Here is a 19,538-nt window from a genome sequence, read left to right as displayed (position 1 = left end):
ATCAGCCACCATCCATTTCTCTCATCCTTATGGGCACCAGTTCAGAGGAAGCACTCGCGCCAGCGATGCCATGGTGGCACCAACCATTCCAGATCTGCCTTCAGGGACTCATGTGCCCTGGAGGTCTGAGGGTCTGCTATCTCTCCCTCTTTCTCTTTTGCCCTTCTCTCTTCTCCCAGGCCCATTTTCTCGTCGGTGCTGTGATAAGATAGGAAGCCACTTACATGAAGTAGGAAAGGAAATGCCATCTCAGGCCGGCAAATGCTGTGGGTGGATGTGGCTCCATCGTAGAGCACGTGGCCGGCAGCTCCAGTTACAACTGTTGGGGGATGTAGGAGAGGCAAGAGGAAGGACTTCTTGACACAGTGCATAGTTCAGTTGTGGAATTTGCTTAAAACGGAGGCAGTGATGGCCACAAACTTGGATGGCTTTAAAAGAGGGTTAGACAAATTCATCTTGATGGCTACTAGCCATGGGGGCTATTGTTCTACCTCTACTGTGAGAGCCACTAAATGCCTCTGAATGCTGGTTGCTGGAAGCCACAGGAGGAGAGAGAGTGCTGGTGAGCTCAGGTCCTGCTTATAGGCTTCCCATTGAGGCGTCTAGTTGGCCACTGTGAGAAAAGGATGCTGGATTAAAGGGGCCACTAGCCTGATCTGGCAGGCTCTTCTCGTGTTCTTATACAAGGTTCTCAGGCTCTAGGAACTTGGTAAGCAATACTGGACTCAAACTTTGTTGGCAGCCTCATATATAAATATTCAGCCACTTAGTTCTGGCTTCATGGTGTATGTAAGGCTTTGAGTGAAGAGGGTTCAATTACAGATGGCTCTCGATTTCAAGTATAGAGCTGGAAGAAAGCAAGGGGAAGTGCCATAGCCAGGACCGGTGCTAGGGCTTCTGGCGCCCTAGGCAAGACCAATCTTCTGGTGCCCCACCCCCTGCCAAAGCCTGCTTTAGCGGGAGGTGGAGAGGCAAGAAGCGGTTTCTCCGCTTTAGTGGAGAAGCCACTGCTTGCCCGCCCCGCCCCCGCCCCCTGCCAAAGCCTGCTTTAGCGGGAGGTTGGGGAGTGGTGGAGAGGCAAGAAGCGGTTTCTCCGCTTTAGTGGAGAAGCCGCTGCTTGCCCGCCCCTGCCCCCTGCCAAAGCCTGCTTTAGCGGGGGGTCGGAGGGTGGAGAGGCAAGAAGCGGTTTCTCCGCTTTAGCGGAGAAGCCGCTGCTTGCCTGTCCCACCCCCCACCCCCGCCCAAGCCTGTTTTAGCGGGAGCCGGAGGCCGGGGCAACGCAGCATCCTCTGGCGGGCGGCCAGGCGGCAGCCTGCGGACTGTCGGGCAGCGGGCGCAGGCGGGCCAGCAGCGCCCCCCTCCATTTTGGTGCTCTAGGCAGTTGCCTAGTTTGCCTAAATGGACGCACCGGCCCTGGCCATAGCTCAGTGGTAGAGCATCTATTCTGTGTGCAGAAAGTCTCTGGTTCAGCCCCTGGTGTCTCCAGATAGGGCTGGGGAACCCTGTCTGAAACCCTGGATAGCTGCTACCAGTCAGTGTAGTGAAAATGGACCCGTGTTCTTGGTATAAGGCAGCTTTGTAGGTTTCTGTGATACAGAAAGAGTCCCCAAAGATAGAAAGTCTAATTTTGTTGAGTAATCCTCTGCTTTTCAGCAGATTCATGAACTGATTAAATTCACATCAATTTGCACATTCCTTAAACACCCATATAGGCTCTGTTTTCAAATACTAGAGGATTTGTGAGATAAATGATGATGTTGTATAAGCAAAAGCTGCCATGTATTGCTAGAGGGGAAGGGCATCCTTCATACTGGCATATTCTATTCCCTTTCACCAAAACCCAAAGCGCCCCTAAATGCAAACCCTTAGCTTACACCCCCCTCAGCCACTACCAATTAATCAAAAAAAAAAATTAAGTTGATTAACCTGCTGGTGAAACTGTTCAAAGCATAGTGTGAAAAATTGGTTTTGTCCATCCCCCTTACAGTGTGTGTGAGAGAGAGGGGTGTGGGGTGTGGGGAATGAATCCCCCAAATGTTGGAGGGGTAGGGTCATTCCACACCTCTCCGTATCTGTGTGATGCAGGCCCTACTCAAGGAGAGAGTCTTGCCAAAGCTCTCAAGAAGCCCTGCACTGGTGGTGGATGTGTTCTGTTCATCTGTTTTCTTGCACTCTATTTGCTCAGACCCTTCTTAGCGCCTCTAAGTGGATTGCACTCCTCCCAGCTGTCTTCTCTGGGCATCGAAATGCTCAGTGTTTGAGGGGATAGAACGGAGCACTGTGGCAGTCTCTGAGCACCGAGGGCAAAAGTAGAAACTGACTTCTTGTGGGGGCTTCTTTGCTCTTCATCCTCCCTCCAATTAGTCAAACCAGATTCCTCCTCCTCCTTCTCCTTCTCCTCCTCTTCCTATCCTGAGTGGTGGGAGGGATCAGAACTTTAATCTGATGTAGATTATATCCATCCACCCCCTCCCTCCTTCTCTTCCTCTTTCTTTCCGTTCCTCCCTCCTTCCCTCTCTGCTGCTGCTCCCCTCCTTTCCCTTCCCTTCCTGCTTCATCTCTTCAAAGAAGTGAGCATAAAGTTAGCAAGCCAAAAGAGAGAGAGAGAGGGAAAGAAGGAAGGAAGGAAGGAAGGAAGGAAGGAAGGAAGGAAGGAAGGAAGGAAGGAAATGAATGAGTGAAGGAAGGGAAGAAGAAGAGGGAGAGCTCTTGGAAGAGAGGCGCCCTGCCACTTGTGCCCAGTGGAGCTCTAGATTTGACTGCTGCCGCCTCTCTTCCTTTGCTCCTAAGGACTGCCTTTCATGGAACCAATTGCCCGCTTCCCTTTCTAAGCCTGTCTCCCGGAAAGGCAGCTTCAGCATATTATGGGCAACTGTGTGAAGTCTCCACTGAGAAACCTCTCAAAAAAGGTACGTTCCCCCCCCCCTGCTTAGATGTGCGCTGCTTGGGTCGACATCCCAGCATCTTTGGGACAGGGTGACCACTTGGTGTCATTTAAACAGGTAGGGAGGGTTGGTGGGAAGCAGGTGAATATATGTCTCCCAAACTCCCCGCCTAATGTTGGTCATTAGTTGGGCAGCGCAGAGGCTGAGAACAGTCACTTGTGGGTGTTTGTGTGCATGAAAGCATGATGTCGTCCATGTGCAATTGTGTGTCGACACAGAGGTATGTGCAGTTGTGGGCAAATGTTTGCAAAACATGGGGCATGAGGCACTAGGAAGCACTCCAGCACAAGCTGCATATAAATGATCAGGAGATGCTCCTCTTGGTATAGGTGCCATTAATTGCCTTGAGGATTGTACAGGAGACCCTCTCGGGATTGTTGTGCCCAGTGCTTTTTTTCTGGGGGGACGCAGGGGGGCACATACCCCTAAACATTCGTGAATCTAAGTTTGGCCTCATTTAGGGACAGTATTTCAATATTAGTAGGAAAATGAGAGTATCCCTAAACTTTTTTTTTTTTTTTTTTAAGAAAAAAGCACTGGTTGTGCCCCTTGTTGGTTGATTACAAGTGTGTTCACGTTTCTGTACCTAAACATACTAGCACACATGTTTTGTACAAAGCTACCAACTGAAGCATCTTCCTACGGGTTTAGGTAGACTCGTAGCTTTGTGCATAGATGTGCAGAGTGCAAATCCATTAGCACATATTCTCCATTAGGGACATAACTAAAGGGTGTCTAGTTTGCGGTGCATTTTGTGTTCTCGCAATTAGGCTGTTTGAGCCACAAGTGCATATCCCAGCTAAGTTGTCCCCCGTGCTTCCATGAGGGTCTGTGATCTGTCATCCCTGTTGAAGCAAAGATTTTAGGGTATTGCTAGCAGTTACTGCACTCTGGGACAGGGGAAGCTGTGGCTTCCTTCCCAAATCCCCTTCTGCTCTTCCCAGGTTTTCTGTTGGGGGGTGGGTCCAGCCGCTGTTTCTTCAGCCCCACCTTCTGCATTAATGTAGGTCAGCCCTCCCGGCAGTTTTGTGCCAGTCCTCATTTACCCTTGAAGAATCACTTCCATTGTAAACAACAATGACCTTTAAAGCATGAAATGGACTGGATCTTGCATCTTTTAGGGTGCACGTTTTCCTATGTGCTGCTTCACACCCCCTTTTCTCTGAGGCCTTGTCCTGTCTCCCCCATCCATGAGGGTAAGTTGCTGGGCCTTTTCTGGGATAGTTTGTACCCTTTGGAATTATTTGTTGGGGAAAAGCCATAATGTTAATTTCAGCACACTGTTGATGCTTTTTAAAAAACACATTTTTGAGTAGTTAATCTTAACTGGCTGTTGATGCTGCTGTTAAGTTCTGTGTTTATAACTCGGCTGAGGGTTTCAGTGGGTGTTTTTGTATATAGCGAAGTGTTTGGATTTTAGCTGCGTGATTAGTTGTGCTCGAGGTCCGTCCCCCCCCATACATTCTTATTGAATCTTCCTGTGATTTTCTGCTGTAATCACTTCAAGTAACTTTTGGCAGAGAATGCAACAGATACGCTTTATAAATAAAACTAGCAATACAGCAGAGCACCCACATAGCATTTACTGATTCCCCGCTTCCCCTTCCATTTCTATGCTTTGGCAAAAAGGTATATTCATGGAAATAATTAACACACACACCCCGCGACTGAACTGTGAATGGAGTTCAACCTGGAAGGTGGGCACACATTTGCCCAATAACACAACCAGGCACTTCCAACTTGTTGTGGCATCAGTGGCTGTGTGTGATGGGTAACCATCTGTTAGTAATTAGATGATGCTGGTGATACAGGGAAGGGCCATAGCTCTATGGCAGAGTACCCACTTTGCATGCAGAAAGTCCCAGGTTCGATTCCTGGCAGCATCTCTAGGTAGGGCCAGGAAAGGTTCCCTGCCTGAAACCCTAGAGAACCATTGCTGCCACCCTGTGAGGACAATACTGATCTCTGTATAAAGCAGCTTCCTGTGTTCTTAATGACAAGTGGAGCAAGGGATTATTGAAACAGAAGGAATAAAGGAAGTGAGCCCACCCTGTAAGCAGATGCAGATATTTGTGCAGGTTCAAAAGAGTGTGAGTTTGTGGGATTGTGCAGATGGTGCTTGGGATGAACGTCTGTGCTCCTCTGTATCTGTGCTCACATGGATCCAGTTATGCACAGTGATGTAGCCACACATATGGACAGATGCTCACATCTATGCCCCACACCTATCTCTGTGGTGTGGCCTTCTCCTCTATGGACACATGTCTGTCCTGGCATGTGTATAAGCTTCCCCTACATATGTGCTCCTGGTGTGTAAATGTCAGTGTTCCAGATCCCTCCCTCTCCCAGGTGGTTTGAGTGTTTGCATTCAGCCAATGGACTGCTTTATGTTAAAGTGCTCAGAGTAGTTTGTGGACACAACAGCAACAGCAGCAGCAGCAGCAGCTGTGTAGCAGTAATATGGGTGGCTGTTGAGCTGGCAATGGAGCTGATTCTCCACCATTGCAAACTTCAAAATAATCTGGACAAAATGCTTCCTAAATTTGCTTGCTGAGAGTCCTAGCAAATGGATATTGAACAGACTCACAAGGCTTAATTGATAGATTAATCAAAGTAAAGTTTTAGTTGACTGACTGATTGATGGAGCCAATTTTTACTAATGGTTGAAGTGTTTTTGGTTCAGGGCAGACATCTCTTCCTAGATAACAAAAAAGAAGCAAACTATCCCATGTTCCAATGAACAGAGCCTTTGTTTTGACATGCCGTGTGCTGTCTTGTGCTTCCTTTAGTATCTCCAAGAGGCACCCCTGATACTATCCAAATGTATTTAACCCATTAATTGTTTGTGGAGCAGGTCAGACGTAAGCTACTGACATCCTACTGGCCAGATACATCTTACTAATACCGGTAGTTTTCCGAATCTCTGACATAGGAGTTCTAAGGTCAAGGCCGATGAAATTCTCTTTCCAGAAGTTTTAATCCAATGAAAGGAGGAAGTGCTCTCTCTTAGTGTGTGTACATTCACCTACCTAATGGTAGGGCCAGCCCTCTGTCTAATGGTAGGGCCATCTCTGACACTCAAGTTATGCCACAAATGCCTATGATGAAATAACTTTTGCAGTTTTGAGAGCCTGTTTTGCGTTTCACCAGAAACAACATAGGTATAAACACACACACACACACACACACACACACACACCTGTCTGTTGGGTATGGAGCACAATGCCATCCATGCTTCCCTCTCTGGAAAACTTTGTTCTCTGTCCCATGTAGCAAACAGAGGGACATCCCTTCTGCTGTGTGGTCTTCATGAGGACACTTCTGTTCTGAGCTGTGTACTTTGCTTTCTATCACATATGTGTTGTTGTTGTGGATTCTGGCCTTGATGCTATTCTTGCGCCGTGATGCCAATAGCATCATACCTTGGCAGATTGACTCAGGGCTGTGTGTTTTTGTTAAAAAAAGAAAAATGCCAGCTCCCATCAAGCCGGATGTGTGTGTCGTGCAACAAACACACGTGGCCTCTAAACACAGCCGTGCATGCAAATCTGTGAGCATCTGTGTCCGTGTTCTCAGCCCTGCCAAAAGGAGAGTGCAATGCTTTGCAGCACTGCTTTTTTAATTTTCGGAAGGAGATTGCCCAAAGCTGCCAGCAGGACCATGAAGAAACAAGCTCTCCTTCTCTGTCTCCCGTGAAAACAACAATGGGGTTGTTAATGTTTACTGCGTACGATCCAAAGGTCCCTGTGAAGAGAAGACGGCTAGCTTTTTATAGCTGCATGAGAATGTCAGGATGAAAAGTTTCTGCCAGAGCCCAGGCCGATGCATTGCTATATAAGGCAGCCGTTGCTTCTCCAGTGGGGCCAGGAACTCTTAAGACCAGATTCCACTCCGCGCCCCCAGAATGCTGCTGGGATGTGCCTCTTGTGAAAGCAAAACAAGACAGCACCCCACGTAATGTAGAGCAGAGGAGGGTGGCGGAGGCTGAGCAGGATTTCTGATGGTGAGGGAGCTGAACAGGCCTGCATTAGGTTTGGCTGAATGACCAAGGGCCCACTGTGCCCTTTGCAACTGATTCAGTAATACTTCATATTTTGCTAAAAAGAAATACGCTTGGCATCTGCTCTTTGAAATTCTGATCACATAAATGCACTGACAGTCACTTCTGGAATTTCAACAGGCTATCTTCCTTTACATTATTATTATTATTATTATTATTATTATTATTATTATTATTATTATTATTATTATTATTATTATTATTTCACTATTTTCAAAAATGAAACCCAAAGCATCTTCAAAAAATGAACATAAAAAACAAGGATAGAACAACCTGAAATGCACAAATAAAATGTAGGTAACTTTAAGGACTAGAGACTTACTTTAAAAAAAAAACCTGAGTCGCAGGACACGTAATTCTGTGGCCATTGCCCATTTTGTGCCTGTTCCCATATGATCACAGAGCCCTATATGACCAAACCTAATTCCTGACCAAATGACCAAATAGTGTATATTGAATGCATGGAGATAGAGGTGGGATTATGGCCCCACTAGAAACCCAATACATTCATTGGCTCTTCTGAACAGACCACTTAAGTCTGTCCTTACGTCTCCTGCATACAAACAGCGGGTGAAATGGAGCAGGGAAATCCAGCTGCGATGCTGGTGTTCCACACAATATCTTTTCCTAGGTGTCACCAAGGGTAGACACAGATTGGAGAGACACAGGTGGGTGGCACCTGTCCCTGCAATGCCAAATTTGGGCCTGAGGCCTCTCCAGCATCCTGCTCATTCTCAGAATTACCTTCATAGAGACTAGCAACTTTGGAAATCTTTCCCCTTTTTAAAAATGCCCACTGACTTTCTTAGGGAACTCAGCTCTGTATGCAGTTCTGTCATTCCAGCGGTATCACCTTGGGAATACCAGGCTGCCCTGTGTATTGTAAGCAAACTTATATTGGTTCACATGGGAAGCACTGTGGTTACTAATATGCAGCTGCTCCAAGTGTCTTGTCAGGATGTACGGGCCGCCCAATTCATGTTCAGCAGGAGCCCCAAGAGACGCTTCTCTCATCAGCCTCCTCTTGAACTCACAAAGAGCTGCACCTGTGCCTTGCAGCCTAGGCATGATTTCACCTCCAATTGTTTTGGTCCAGGCAGCAGACGAGATCAGAGAAACCCTTTCTTCTTCTCTGCTCTCTTTCTAGTCTGTTGCTGGAGGGATGTCTGCAGTGCACAGAGGGCTTTTGATGTCATTTCAAAAGCGCGCCCGGGCGGGGGGGGGGGACCTTTGTTGCCCACTGGAAGTGAATTCTACTCCCTGGCTGCTCAGAGCTGTAACAAACAGAAGGGGTGTGTATGTGTGAAGAAGTGATACCGGTATGTATTGAAAGATGTGGGATGGGGGAGACAGACGTAACTTACTAAGCAAGGTGGAAATGGTTTATACACATCTTTGCTGTCCTGTACACACATATACCTCTCCGGGGAGGGCAGAGAGGTTCTGCAACTTCTTAGCAAGTCTTTGCAGGGGAGGAGACAGGGTAGGTGCTGAGCACCTACTAGCTAGTATCCGAACATTGCCAGCATATTTCCCCTTCCACAAATCCCTGTGGTACATTTTCAACAGCTTTACAGTTTTCCATAGTTTTAGAGTGTTACTTAGGGGTGGGTGGAGATGGTGTGGTGAAGGGGGGGGGATGTGACACTTAAAACATTTCGCTATTCCTTAAAAGCACAAGGGAAGCTCAAAGAGTCAGTCCACAGTTTCTGCTTGTGCTGCAAATGGTGACGCCAGGTTCCTGTGGCAGGAAAAGAGCCTCTGTTCAGATGGTTACGTCTGTCTTCCCCTTAAGTCTGGACTAGCCTTCGCCAACCATGTGCACTACAAGGCATTTTGGATCACAACTCCCATCAGCCCCAGCATGGCCATGCTGGCTGGGGCTAATGGGAGTTGTGGTCCAAAACACCTTGATAGGCAAAAGGTTAGCCAAGGGCTAGGCTGGCCTCTCTGCTCACTGAAAGCATTGGAGCAGACCTGGGAGGAACCGGGAGGTAACTTCCTCTATTGTATCATTTGCTTGCTGCTGGTTTGGCGGAGAAGATCCACCATGAAGACAAGACATGCTATACAGCTGTCCAGACGAGCGAGGAGGGGTCAACAGCCGGGGAGCACCAAGGCCCGCTCATGGTGCTGGCCCAGAACTGCGCTGTGATGCACAACCTCCTGGGGCCGGCGTGCATCTTCCTCAGAAAGGGATTCGCAGAGAACAGGCAGCCAGTACGTAAGTTGCACCCGGATGGGCAAGGCAAACACTGCAGAGCCCAGAGGGTGTGTGGAATCATGTGCCCTTGCCCTCCTGTCAATTGAAAGCAAGAAAAAGCATGTCGCCACCTGGGTCTCAAGAGATCCCCATCACCTCCTTCCCAGCCCAGAATGGTTGGGGTGTGGGGAATGGGGGGAGGGAGAAATGGTCAGCACTACGTCCAACAATCGCTTCTCCGCTCGTTCCCGTGGGTAAATAAAACACAATGCTAATAAAGCAAACGTGCAGCCCTTTCACAACACCCAAAATCAGCTGCTTGAGGCAACTGCCTGATTCTGGCTCGTGGTAGGGCCAGTCCTAATGGTAGGGCTGGCTAAGTAGCATCCAAAACCTGTCACTTCACTTTGCCATTTCAACAGGGCCAACTTTGAATCATTACATCTGTCAATATGTCATGCGTGCTTTAGCTGAGATACCTGCGTTGCAGGGGGTTGGACTAGATGACCCTGGGGGTCCCTTGCAACTCTACAGATCTATTGATTCCTGAGACACCTTACAGCAGTGGTGAGGAACCTCAGGCCCAGGGGTCAAATGTGCCCCCTAGTATCTCTAGCTGTCTCTCGGAACTCTCCCCAGGAAACACCCCTCATTGCCCGTCTCCAAAGTGTTTTTGGCTGGCTAGAATGTGTCATTGGTCTCTGCTTATGGCTCTTGCTTCCCTGGAGGAAGGGTACATGTGAGGGCTGTGAGTGTAGAAACTGGCTGACTGTACAAAGGTAACATTTACAAGTGTTTCTCTACCCACTGTTTTCTCTAGCCCTGCCCAACACTAGCATGTGGCCCTCTGAAGCTTTTCCAGTAGGGAATGTGGCCCTCAGGCTGAAAAAGGGTCCCCAACCCTGTTTTATGGGGTAAAGCTGGGCATCTATTACTCCAGGTCTGTCAATGAGAATAACCCTTACTTTGGCCCTTCCTATGTCATGGGGAGGGGAATATTTAGAGAGAGAGAACAAGGCAAACTGCCACTATTAAGGTTTTACTGCGCCCCACCCCCACCCCAATCAGTCTAAATAAAAGCAGCAGGAGAAATGGGATAATGGCACACTTTGAAATTGCTGGCTTGGTGAGGGAGATGTTCAGCTCAAGAGATCCTGCTCCAACAAGGAGAGAGGAATCTTTTCTTTGGCTAGGGAGCGGGCAGGAATGTGATTAATTTCTCCTTGAAGAGGGAATCCTACCTAATTTGCACATTCCCAACAACATACAAACCAAAACACGGCTGTCCTTTGAAAAATCCACATCTCTCTTAATTTTGCAATGCAGTTCTCCAGTTAAGCAATACATGAAAAATGCTTATGCGAGTCCAGAAAAATGCACATACTGTAACATTTAAAAATGCATTATGTAAGGGGAATACTGAATTGCAAAAATGTGCTACATTAGGCAAAACTGCATACAATAATGAGTTGATTAGGAGAAATTTACATTAAATTGCTGATGAATTTTCATTAGGACTTTTGTTTTCTTAAATAACAATCACAAACTGATGTGGAAATGCAGAGAACTGAACTTCGGAATGGACAGATGAGCAACTGAGAGAAACCGAAACGGCGTGATTTCCCCAGCCCTATCTCTGGCCCACCCCTCTGCAACCCAGTGGGTTTGTCTCACTGGAAGGAGACTCTGAGCACCTGTTATTCTTTCACAAGCACAGGAGTCGGTGGGGAACTAGCTTTGTGGGCTTGAGACCCAGGAAACGGAGGACACCCTTTTGTGGGAACCTGCTGTGGGCCTAGAGTAGCTTGATGGGGGCAAGGAGGTAGAGGCTAAGAACTGGGAGTGGTCTGCCCACCTTCCTCTGCCCTCAATTGCCTGGGAGATCTGGAGATGTTGCCCCTTCTTCCTGGGCAGCCAGCAGTGCATTTCCAGCCTGGGCTTTCCTTTCTCTTGCTGCAGCTTTCTCCACCCATCCCATCCACCCTTGAAAACAAAATGTTGGGCATTTGCAAGTACTTCCTGACTAGGCTGAATCATTGTCTCATGTTACCTTTGTCTGCAGATGCTCCAGTCTCTCTCAGGAGCTGCCTTTCTGCCCTAGGCATCTGAGGAATTGATGGGGCCATAGCTTAGTGGTAGAGCATCTGTTTTGCATGCAGATGGTCCCATGTCCAACCCCCAGCAGCATCTCCAGGTAGGCCTGGGGGAGACTTCTGAGTCTGAAACCCTGGAGAGCCATTTCTGCCAATCAGGGTAGATAACAGTGTACTAGATGGACCCAATGGTCTGACTCAGTAGAAGGCAGCTGCCTAGGTTTCCTGAGATGGTGCCTACAGCTTCTAGAGCCCCCGTTTTTTCCTACTAGCCAGTTTTGTTTTGTTTTTGTTTTTTGTGTGTGTGTGTGTTTTCAGATCTCAGGGCAGCATGGGAGGGGCTCAACTGGCATGAGATGTTTCCACCAGTTTAGCCGGCTGCTGGGAGGGAGGTACCAGCAGCTCCCAGCTCTTCCAGGGAGAGCTCATCATGGCCATCAGCCTAATCCTGACTTCCACTTTCTGTTCCTGGAAACAAGGCAATCTTGGCTCTCTGGCGTGAGCATCTCTAATGAGCTGGTGTAAATCTGAGATGTGGAAGGACATGGCTAGTGGGATAGGCTTCAAAAAGGCAGCTCTTTCTCAGGTTCACTTGCTGGGAAGGATAATGTCATGGGGTTTTAATTCTTCCACGTGCCTTTTTGACTTGGGGAGAGACAGTAGGCCACTTGCAGAGCACCTGCTTTGCATGCAGAAGGCCCCAGGGTCAATTCCTGGCAACATCTCCACTGAACATGCTCTCTCTGGAACCACGGCCAGAAAAGAACCCTATGCCCCTGCCTGGGACCTTAAAGATTTGCTGCTGGTCAGAGTAGACCAACTTGGCCAACCTGATGCCTTCCAGATATTTTGGACTATCATTCCCATCGGTCCCCGCAAACATGGCTGTGCTGGAGAAGAAAATATGGCTGTAGCCAGGAGGAGTCCAAAGCCTCTGGAGGGCACCAAGTTGGTGAAGTCTTCAGGAGACAATACTCTGGCTTTGATGGACCAATGGGATGACATTGGCCTCTACATATGCTCAGAGGCTCCTGCCTTAACCCTGATTTCTTCTAAAGGAGCTGGCTTTAATCCCTGATGTTGTTCTCTTGCAGGACAGAGAGCTACGGCCAGAAGAAATTGATGGTAAGGTTCTTGATTGTCTTCTCTATACCTATAAAAATGGAGTAGATAAATTCATAGTGAATTAAGACTGTGACAGCTAGGCATGCTGGCTATATGATACCTCCAGATGAGAGGCAGCAGGCCAGCTGAATACCAGCTACAAAGTTACAAGAGTGGGAGCAGGGCAGCTGCAAGTGGCATTTAGTTGTCCCTGTGAGTGGCTGGACTACCTGCGCCTTTAGAATCACAGAACTTTAGAGTTGGAAGGGGGATCCAAATGGTCATTTAGTCCAACCCCCTGCAGCGCAGGAATCATAGCTTTAGCCTGATTCGGCTGCAGGGCAGCTCTGATGGTCATATGCTGCTTTTGCTGAAACAGCACTGCTGGCCTTCTGGAGTTTCCAACAGCAAGATGCCAGCCACCCTCACTTCCTGCTTTTGTACCGACCTGAATGATAATTCACAAATTATTTAAGAACATAAGAAGAGCCTGTTATATCAGGTCAATGGCCCATCTAGTCCGGCATCCTGTTCTCACAGTGGCCAACCAGATGCCTGTGAAAAACATGCAAGCAGGACCTGAGCACGAGAGCCCTCTCCTCTCCTGTGATTCCTAGAAATTGGTACAGTCGCACCTTGGATCCTGAACGTCTTGACTCCCAAACAAATTGGCTCCCAAACGATTGAAACCCGGAAGTGAGTGTTCCGGTTTTCAAACGTTCTTTGGGAAGCCAAATGTCCAATGGAGTTTCCATGGCTTCTGATTGGCTGCAGGAGCTTCCTGCAGCCAATCAGAAGCCATGCTTTGGTTTCCGAATGTTTTGGAAGTCGAACAGACTTCCAAAGTACGACTGTATTTGGAATCATTACTTTCCCCTTACTGTGGAGGCAGAACATAGCTATCCTGGCTAGTAGCCACTGATAGTCCTATCCTCCTTGAAATTGAGGAAGTGTGAGAAGTTGCATTGTCTCACTATCCACCTGGAGGTGCATGCTTTTATTTAAACTAGGGTAACCATGTGTCCTACTGCAACCAAGGTGGGGAACCTTCTTCAGACTGAAGTTCACATTCCCTTATAGGAACACTTCTCTCTCCTCCAACCAAGCTAGCAAGAGTTCCAGGGTGCATTGTCAGAGACTGGCAGGGGTCCAAAGAGTGTGTGGCAAAGGCCGGGGGCTAGGAGTGCAACTCAGGAGAGGGGACCAGCAATTAATGGGGTTTGGTGCCACCCACAAGGCAGGAGCCAGGCCCATGGGAGGAAGAAGAGTCAGGGCAGTCTGAGACAGAGGAAAGCATGCAGGATGTGGTAGAGGAAGAGGAAACTATTCAGACAAGGGAACAGCCAGTTGACTCCCTACCTAGAACAAGGAGGGGCTTGAAGAGGGAAGAGCAGCAACAACTTCCAAGTAGGAGAAGTCTCAGTTTGCAGGCATGTAACCCATCAAAGGAGGGCATACAGTGGTACCTCGAGTTACAAACGCCTCAGGTTACAAACTCCGCTAACCTGGAAGAGTTACCTCGAGTTGAGAACTTTGCCCCAGGATTAGAATAGAAATCATGTGCCGGTGGCGCAGCAGCAGCAAGAGGCTCCATTAGCGAAAGCACGCCTCTAGTTAAGAACAGTTTCAGGTTAAGCACGGAACTCCAGAACGAATTAATTTTGTAACTAGAGGTACCACTGTATAAGCCAAAGGAGGGGAGTGGACCCACTATTTCTGCAACTGCTTCACAGGGTCCAGACCTGTGGACAGCTGCCCAGAGGCTAAAAATATGGGTGCATGTGTATATCTGGAGCATTGGGGGAGTTGCTGTAAGTGCTTCACTTGTCAATAAAGAGATAACTATCAGATGTGTGACTTCCTTAGCTGGGGCAGCAGGCCATGAAATGCATGCCAGCCAGGTGAAAACACTCTCAGAGACTGTGAACTGGAGTCATTGAGAGGTGTGGCTGGTGAGGGTGTGTGGTTCAGGGAGAGAGTCCTAGAAGCTGGATAGAAAGGTTTAGAGGGCCATATTAGCTCCTGGGCCTGAAGTTCCCGACTCCTGTACTATGAGAAGCACAGCCTTGGTATTTGAAGGCATTATTTCTGTTTCAAGGACTGTCCAGTTTACTTCCAGTTCAAAGAACCCTAAGAAGAGAGCAGGAGGGGCCAAGGATTGGTCTAAAACAGGCTTCCTCAAACTCGGCCCTCCAGATGTTTTTGGCCTACAACTCCCATGATCCCTAGCTAGCAGGACCAGTGGTCAGGGATGATGGAAATTGTAGTCTCAAAACATCTGGAGGGCCGAGTTTGAGGAAGCCCTGAGAAGTCATCCCATAGCTTGAAACCCCAGGACCTAGAAGAGGAAAGTAGTAGCCCTTTACTGGCCAGATGCAGCATTCAGGGAGTAAGGCTTCTGGCCAATGAATACCTATCACAGGCTATAAAGATATCTTAGTTGCTCCAGCACACTGCTGAAGCAACTTGTGTGTTGTGCCTCAGCTGTAGGATTACTGACCATGTTCCTGAAACTCACCTCTATGTCCCTCTCCAAGGTGCTGATCTTGGTGCCTCACCTTCCTGTCTGCTTGGAATTCCTGGCCTCCCCTTTGCTTGGGCCATCACCTCTCCATGGTGGTGGGCGTCCCCGTGGACCAGACACATGGTAGCACTGGGTTGGGGCTAATGAGAGCTGGAGTACAAAACACCTGGAAGGCACCCAGCTGGGGAAGGCGATGCTAAAATATTCTGTTGCCGCAGACCTTTCACACACTCCTTTCTGTCTCCATGCTAGCAACATGTCAGATCATACAGCGTGTACCATTTTGTGGACACCTCACACAGCTTAGTCTCAATAGCAGGAGGACCTAGACAACATGATGCAGGACCAGGGCCTGTGGCAGAAAATCCACAGGGTATGCCTCTCATTAATTTGAGGCACAGTCAACCCCAGCGGTAAGGAAAATAGCTCAGTGGTAGAGCATCTGCTTGGCATGCAGAAGGACACAGGTTAAATCGCTGGCACTTCTAGGTCAGGCTGGGGGGATTCCATTCTTGAAACCCTTGAGAGCTGGTGCCAATCAGTGTAGATGATACTGAACTAGATGGACCAAAGGTCTGATTAAGTATAAGGTAGCATCCTATTTAAATAACCCCTTAACTGAAAACATTGAGAACACTATCAACACTAACTCCAGGGTTTCAGACCAAGGAGAAATTCCTAGCCCTATATAGAGATATCACTGGGGGTTGAACCTGGGCCCCTCTGCATACCAAGCAGCTGCTCTGCCACGGATGGCCTATAGCCCTTCTTTCCAAAGTGGGTTCATTCCAGGCCATGTTTGTAGCAAGGAACGTGCCTCACCTCCTCCACTGACAGCCGTGTTCTCTGATTGGATTCACCTCAACAGAACTGAGAGAAGCCTTCAAAGAGTTTGATAAGGACAGGGATGGCTACATCAACTGCCGAGACCTGGGCAACTGCATGCGCACCATGGGCTACATGCCAACGGAAATGGAACTCATCGAGCTCTCCCAGCAGATCAACATGAACCGTGAGTTCATGCCAAGGGGGAATCCCTCCTCCCTCCACAGTGCCACTCTCACTTCTGGCTAGGTTTTCCCAGTCTTCTGGCAATGTCTTCTTCATCTCCCTTTGGGCTGCCTTTCTGCACAAGCACAACCCCCCAGACCACTTCTTATGCTTGACTGCTGTACTCCATGCTCTGGCAAACTTCCAGACTGGATTATTCCAACTAGGCGTGTCAAAGAAGGTGTAGAAAGTTGACCTGGGGTTGTATCAAACTAAGTTCTGCTAGTAACAACAACAATTTATTATTTATATGCTGCTCATCTGACTAGGTTGCCCCAGCCACTCTTGGCAGCTTCTAACAATTTAAAACATCAAACCCACAAACAGGTCCTGAGCATAAGAGCATTCTCCCCTCCTACAATGTATAGCAACTGGTATTCAGAAGCATTACTGCCTCTGGCCATGGAGGCACAGCATAACCAAGTAAGTCACATCCATCCATTTCAATGGGTCTACTCTAAGTAGGACTCAGTTGGGTGCAGGCCATGGATGCAATCTTCCTTTTTTCATGGTCAGGAATGGGATCCCTTCCTGTGGATGCTGGCAGTATTTGACATGTTCCCCCTGAGTCCTCTCCAGGGTGAACATAACTGGCTCTTTCTTCTTGCTCTGACAGGACTTGTTTTCCATGCAGCTGACCATCTTCGTTGCCCTTCCTCTGAATCCATTGCAATTTGTCTGTATTCTTCTTAAAGTGGTTGTCAGTATCTTACTGTACTCCCTCCTCGCTCTGTGTTCCTAGAGGGTGGCCACGTAGATTTCGATGACTTTGTGGAGCTGATGGGACCAAAGCTTTTGGCAGAGACGGCAGACATGATTGGGGTCAAGGAGCTACGTGATGCCTTCAGGGAGGTGAGAGCCAGATTGTGGAGCCCCTTCGATGTGCTACAAACTATCTACCAGTTCAAGGTGGTATACAGCTTGGGATCAGGATACCTGAAAGCTCTTCTAGCTCCTTATATACACAACCCATCTTTGTACCCTGCAAATGTCTCCTGCTTCCCACACTAGCCAATCAGATGCCTTGTGGAAGCTCACAGGCAGGGAATAAAGGTAAATCCCTGAGGTGGGATGAGGCCAAAGGGGGCTCATCTAGTCCAGCATTCTGTTCTCACAGTGGCTAACTAGATGCCCTGACTGGAAGTCCAGAAGCAGGACCCAAACACAGCAGGAACTCTTGTAATTCCTAGTCACTTGTAATTCCCAGCCACTGGTATTCAGAAGCACACTGCCTCCAACATATGTAGCCATCATGGCTCGTGGCCATGGATAGCCATGAATTTCTCCAAGGACCCTTCCAGACACTCCTTTTTTGTGTGTTCATGAGTTGTGCTCCTGGTGACATCTGGGCAGTTATGTGTGATCCCACTCTCAATACTTTTGCAAAATTTTCAGGCTGCACATATAGCTTTGTTTTCAATCAGTGCATGTCCTATAACTTCCTTCTGAAAGCCTATAACTTTCCTTACCACAAATGTTTGGGGAGCATTTGTCCCACATTTGTTGTACTATACTGCAAGGGTGCATCCCAGATGGCAAAAGTGCAGTAATGGGGAAGCATCTCAGAACAACTAATAAAGCAGAATTGCATGTGGGCAGTCTAATATACCGGTAAATCAAAATGTGAGTTTTAATCTTCCTCTGTGGCCTCCTCCAGATATTGCTAGACTAAATGTTCTCACCATCCAGAATATTTAGCAGAGTTTGGTGGGAGCTGGGGGAGGGTGAGCTGGACAGGTTCCCCCCCCTACCCTTGCAATGCAGGATATAAATAACTTAAAGCAAAAAGCAGAGATACCAGTCTGGTTTCAATCAGGTGAGGTTCTTGCCAGAGTGGCTCAAGAGGTGGGAAAGGACATTGGCAACTGTGGAGATGAGAAGGGTGGGTCCTGAGAAATCCGACCAGTTCCATCCTAATGGTCCCTGACACCTGTTGCTTCCTTGCAGTTCGACACAAACGGTGATGGAGAGATCAGCACCAATGAACTACGAGAAGCAATGAAGAAGCTTCTTGGGCAGCAAGTGGGGCACCGGGACATAGAAGACATAATAAGGGACGTCGACCTGAATGGAGACGGACGAGTGGATTTTGAAGGTGAGAGTGAGTGAGTGAGTGAGTGAGTGAGTGAGCGGTTTCCCACTGGACAAGCAGCAGATCTGCTCCTGGTTCCAATGAACGGCATGCCCGATGTGAGTCATGGACTAGCTGGACGCAGAGGAGTGGTAGCAGGCACCAGCTAGGTAACCCTCAAGGGAATGCCCTCCTACTGCAACCAGCTGCCCTCCGCCTTGGTTTCTCAGGATCAGAAGAGGCATGAAGAGGGCAGAGCAGAGACAGACCTGTTGACTGAATCTCAAATTGCTTGGGAAGGACCCGGGGAGGCTGAGGCATCTATGGGAAGGCAGGCACCTTCAGTCCTCACAACTGCCTCATTGGAGCAAGATCTACCAGGAAGAGTTGCTGTGCTTGTTAAGCCTGGGTGAGGGATGCACTACAGTTCCCAGTATTATTGGGGAAAGCTATGACTGTTGAAGTACTACATAAATGTGTTTTAAATGTGGATGTGACCTCTTTTTCCTTTTTCTCTTTCCTTCTTCCCTGCAGAGTTTGTCAGAATGATGTCCCGCTGAGTATGGTTCTTGGGCTGAAAATGAATCAGCAGCTGAGGGAAGACGAGGACCTGAACGGAGCGCCCAGCCCCAATGTTCCTATGCAAAGGTTGACGCACTGGCTTCGCTTGAGACAGTGCAAGACGCCGACCTGCCTCTCTGACCCAAAGTGGCCCTGATGCTCCTTCACCCTTCCACACTGTGAAAAAAAGGGATCTCCAGCAACTGGAAACATTCCTGGGTGACACTGGGCTCCAGGACCAGCCATGTTTGCAAGCGAAGGTGACGACTCTTTCCCTGCCTTGACTCTTCCGGCAAGCACTGCAAAGGTGAAAGAGAAGGAAGGGGTTCTCTCAAACTGGTGGCTTATGGCAAAAAGCCACCTGGGATTGGTGCCTGCCACGGATTGCACTCCTTTCCTTGGTGAACTGACTGTGTATTGGCCTCATGCCTCCTTGTGTTGTTAATCATCTGTGTTGAGTTATTTATAGCCTCCCCGGAATGTTCTTGTGTCTCCCTGCGGTTATGTTAATGAGAGCAAATATACCTTTGAAATGCAAAACATAAATAACAAGAGCAAGACTTTGGCAGGTCTGACTCTTCTGTGGGAGGAGGAGAGGTGGCTTGAGGCAGTGGGGGGTGGCAACAGCGATGGAGCCGGCCCTACCATTAGACAACTGCTTGAGACAGCAGGTGCAAGGAGGAGGAGGAGGAGGTGGAGGAGGAGGAGGAGAGCCTCAGTGGCTCTGTCCTACCTCCATTGTCAGAGGCAGTAAAAGCCCCCAAATGCCAATCCTGGGAATCCCAGGTGGAAGAGTGCTGTTTTGCTCAGGTTCCATTTGCAACACATCTGGCTGGCCACTCCGAGAACAGGAGGCTGGACTCCATGGACCACTGACCAGATCCATCAGGGCTCCTCTGATGAGGAAAAGGCAACCTCCCCAGCTGT

At 48.5% G+C, this 19,538-nt stretch overlaps 1 protein-coding gene across 10 annotated transcripts in view; it reads left to right on the top strand.

Annotated features, from left to right (window-relative positions):
- Nucleotides 1–19,171, top strand: part of CABP1 (calcium binding protein 1) — a 49,073-nt gene extending 29,902 nt beyond the window's left edge. For 3 of the 10 annotated variants that reach the window (XM_033174858.1, XM_033174857.1, XM_033174859.1), the window contains exons 2-8: nucleotides 2,791–2,909; nucleotides 9,049–9,225; nucleotides 12,396–12,426; nucleotides 15,798–15,941; nucleotides 16,722–16,831; nucleotides 17,927–18,074; nucleotides 18,585–19,171. In XM_033174858.1, coding sequence (XP_033030749.1) covers nucleotides 2,865–2,909; nucleotides 9,049–9,225; nucleotides 12,396–12,426; nucleotides 15,798–15,941; nucleotides 16,722–16,831; nucleotides 17,927–18,074; nucleotides 18,585–18,610 — 681 coding nt within the window. In that variant the 5' untranslated portion in view covers nucleotides 2,791–2,864 and the 3' untranslated portion in view covers nucleotides 18,611–19,171. The other 7 variants (XM_033174863.1, XM_033174854.1, XM_033174862.1 and 4 more) reach the window with 5 other exon arrangements.
- Nucleotides 19,172–19,538: the final 367 nt, after the last annotated feature.

This window comes from Lacerta agilis, chromosome 17, assembly GCF_009819535.1.
Source record: "Lacerta agilis isolate rLacAgi1 chromosome 17, rLacAgi1.pri, whole genome shotgun sequence".
Taxonomy (NCBI): domain Eukaryota; kingdom Metazoa; phylum Chordata; class Lepidosauria; order Squamata; family Lacertidae; genus Lacerta; species Lacerta agilis.
Note: the sequence above shows the minus strand (reverse complement) of the source record. Positions and strands in the feature narration are given on the sequence as shown.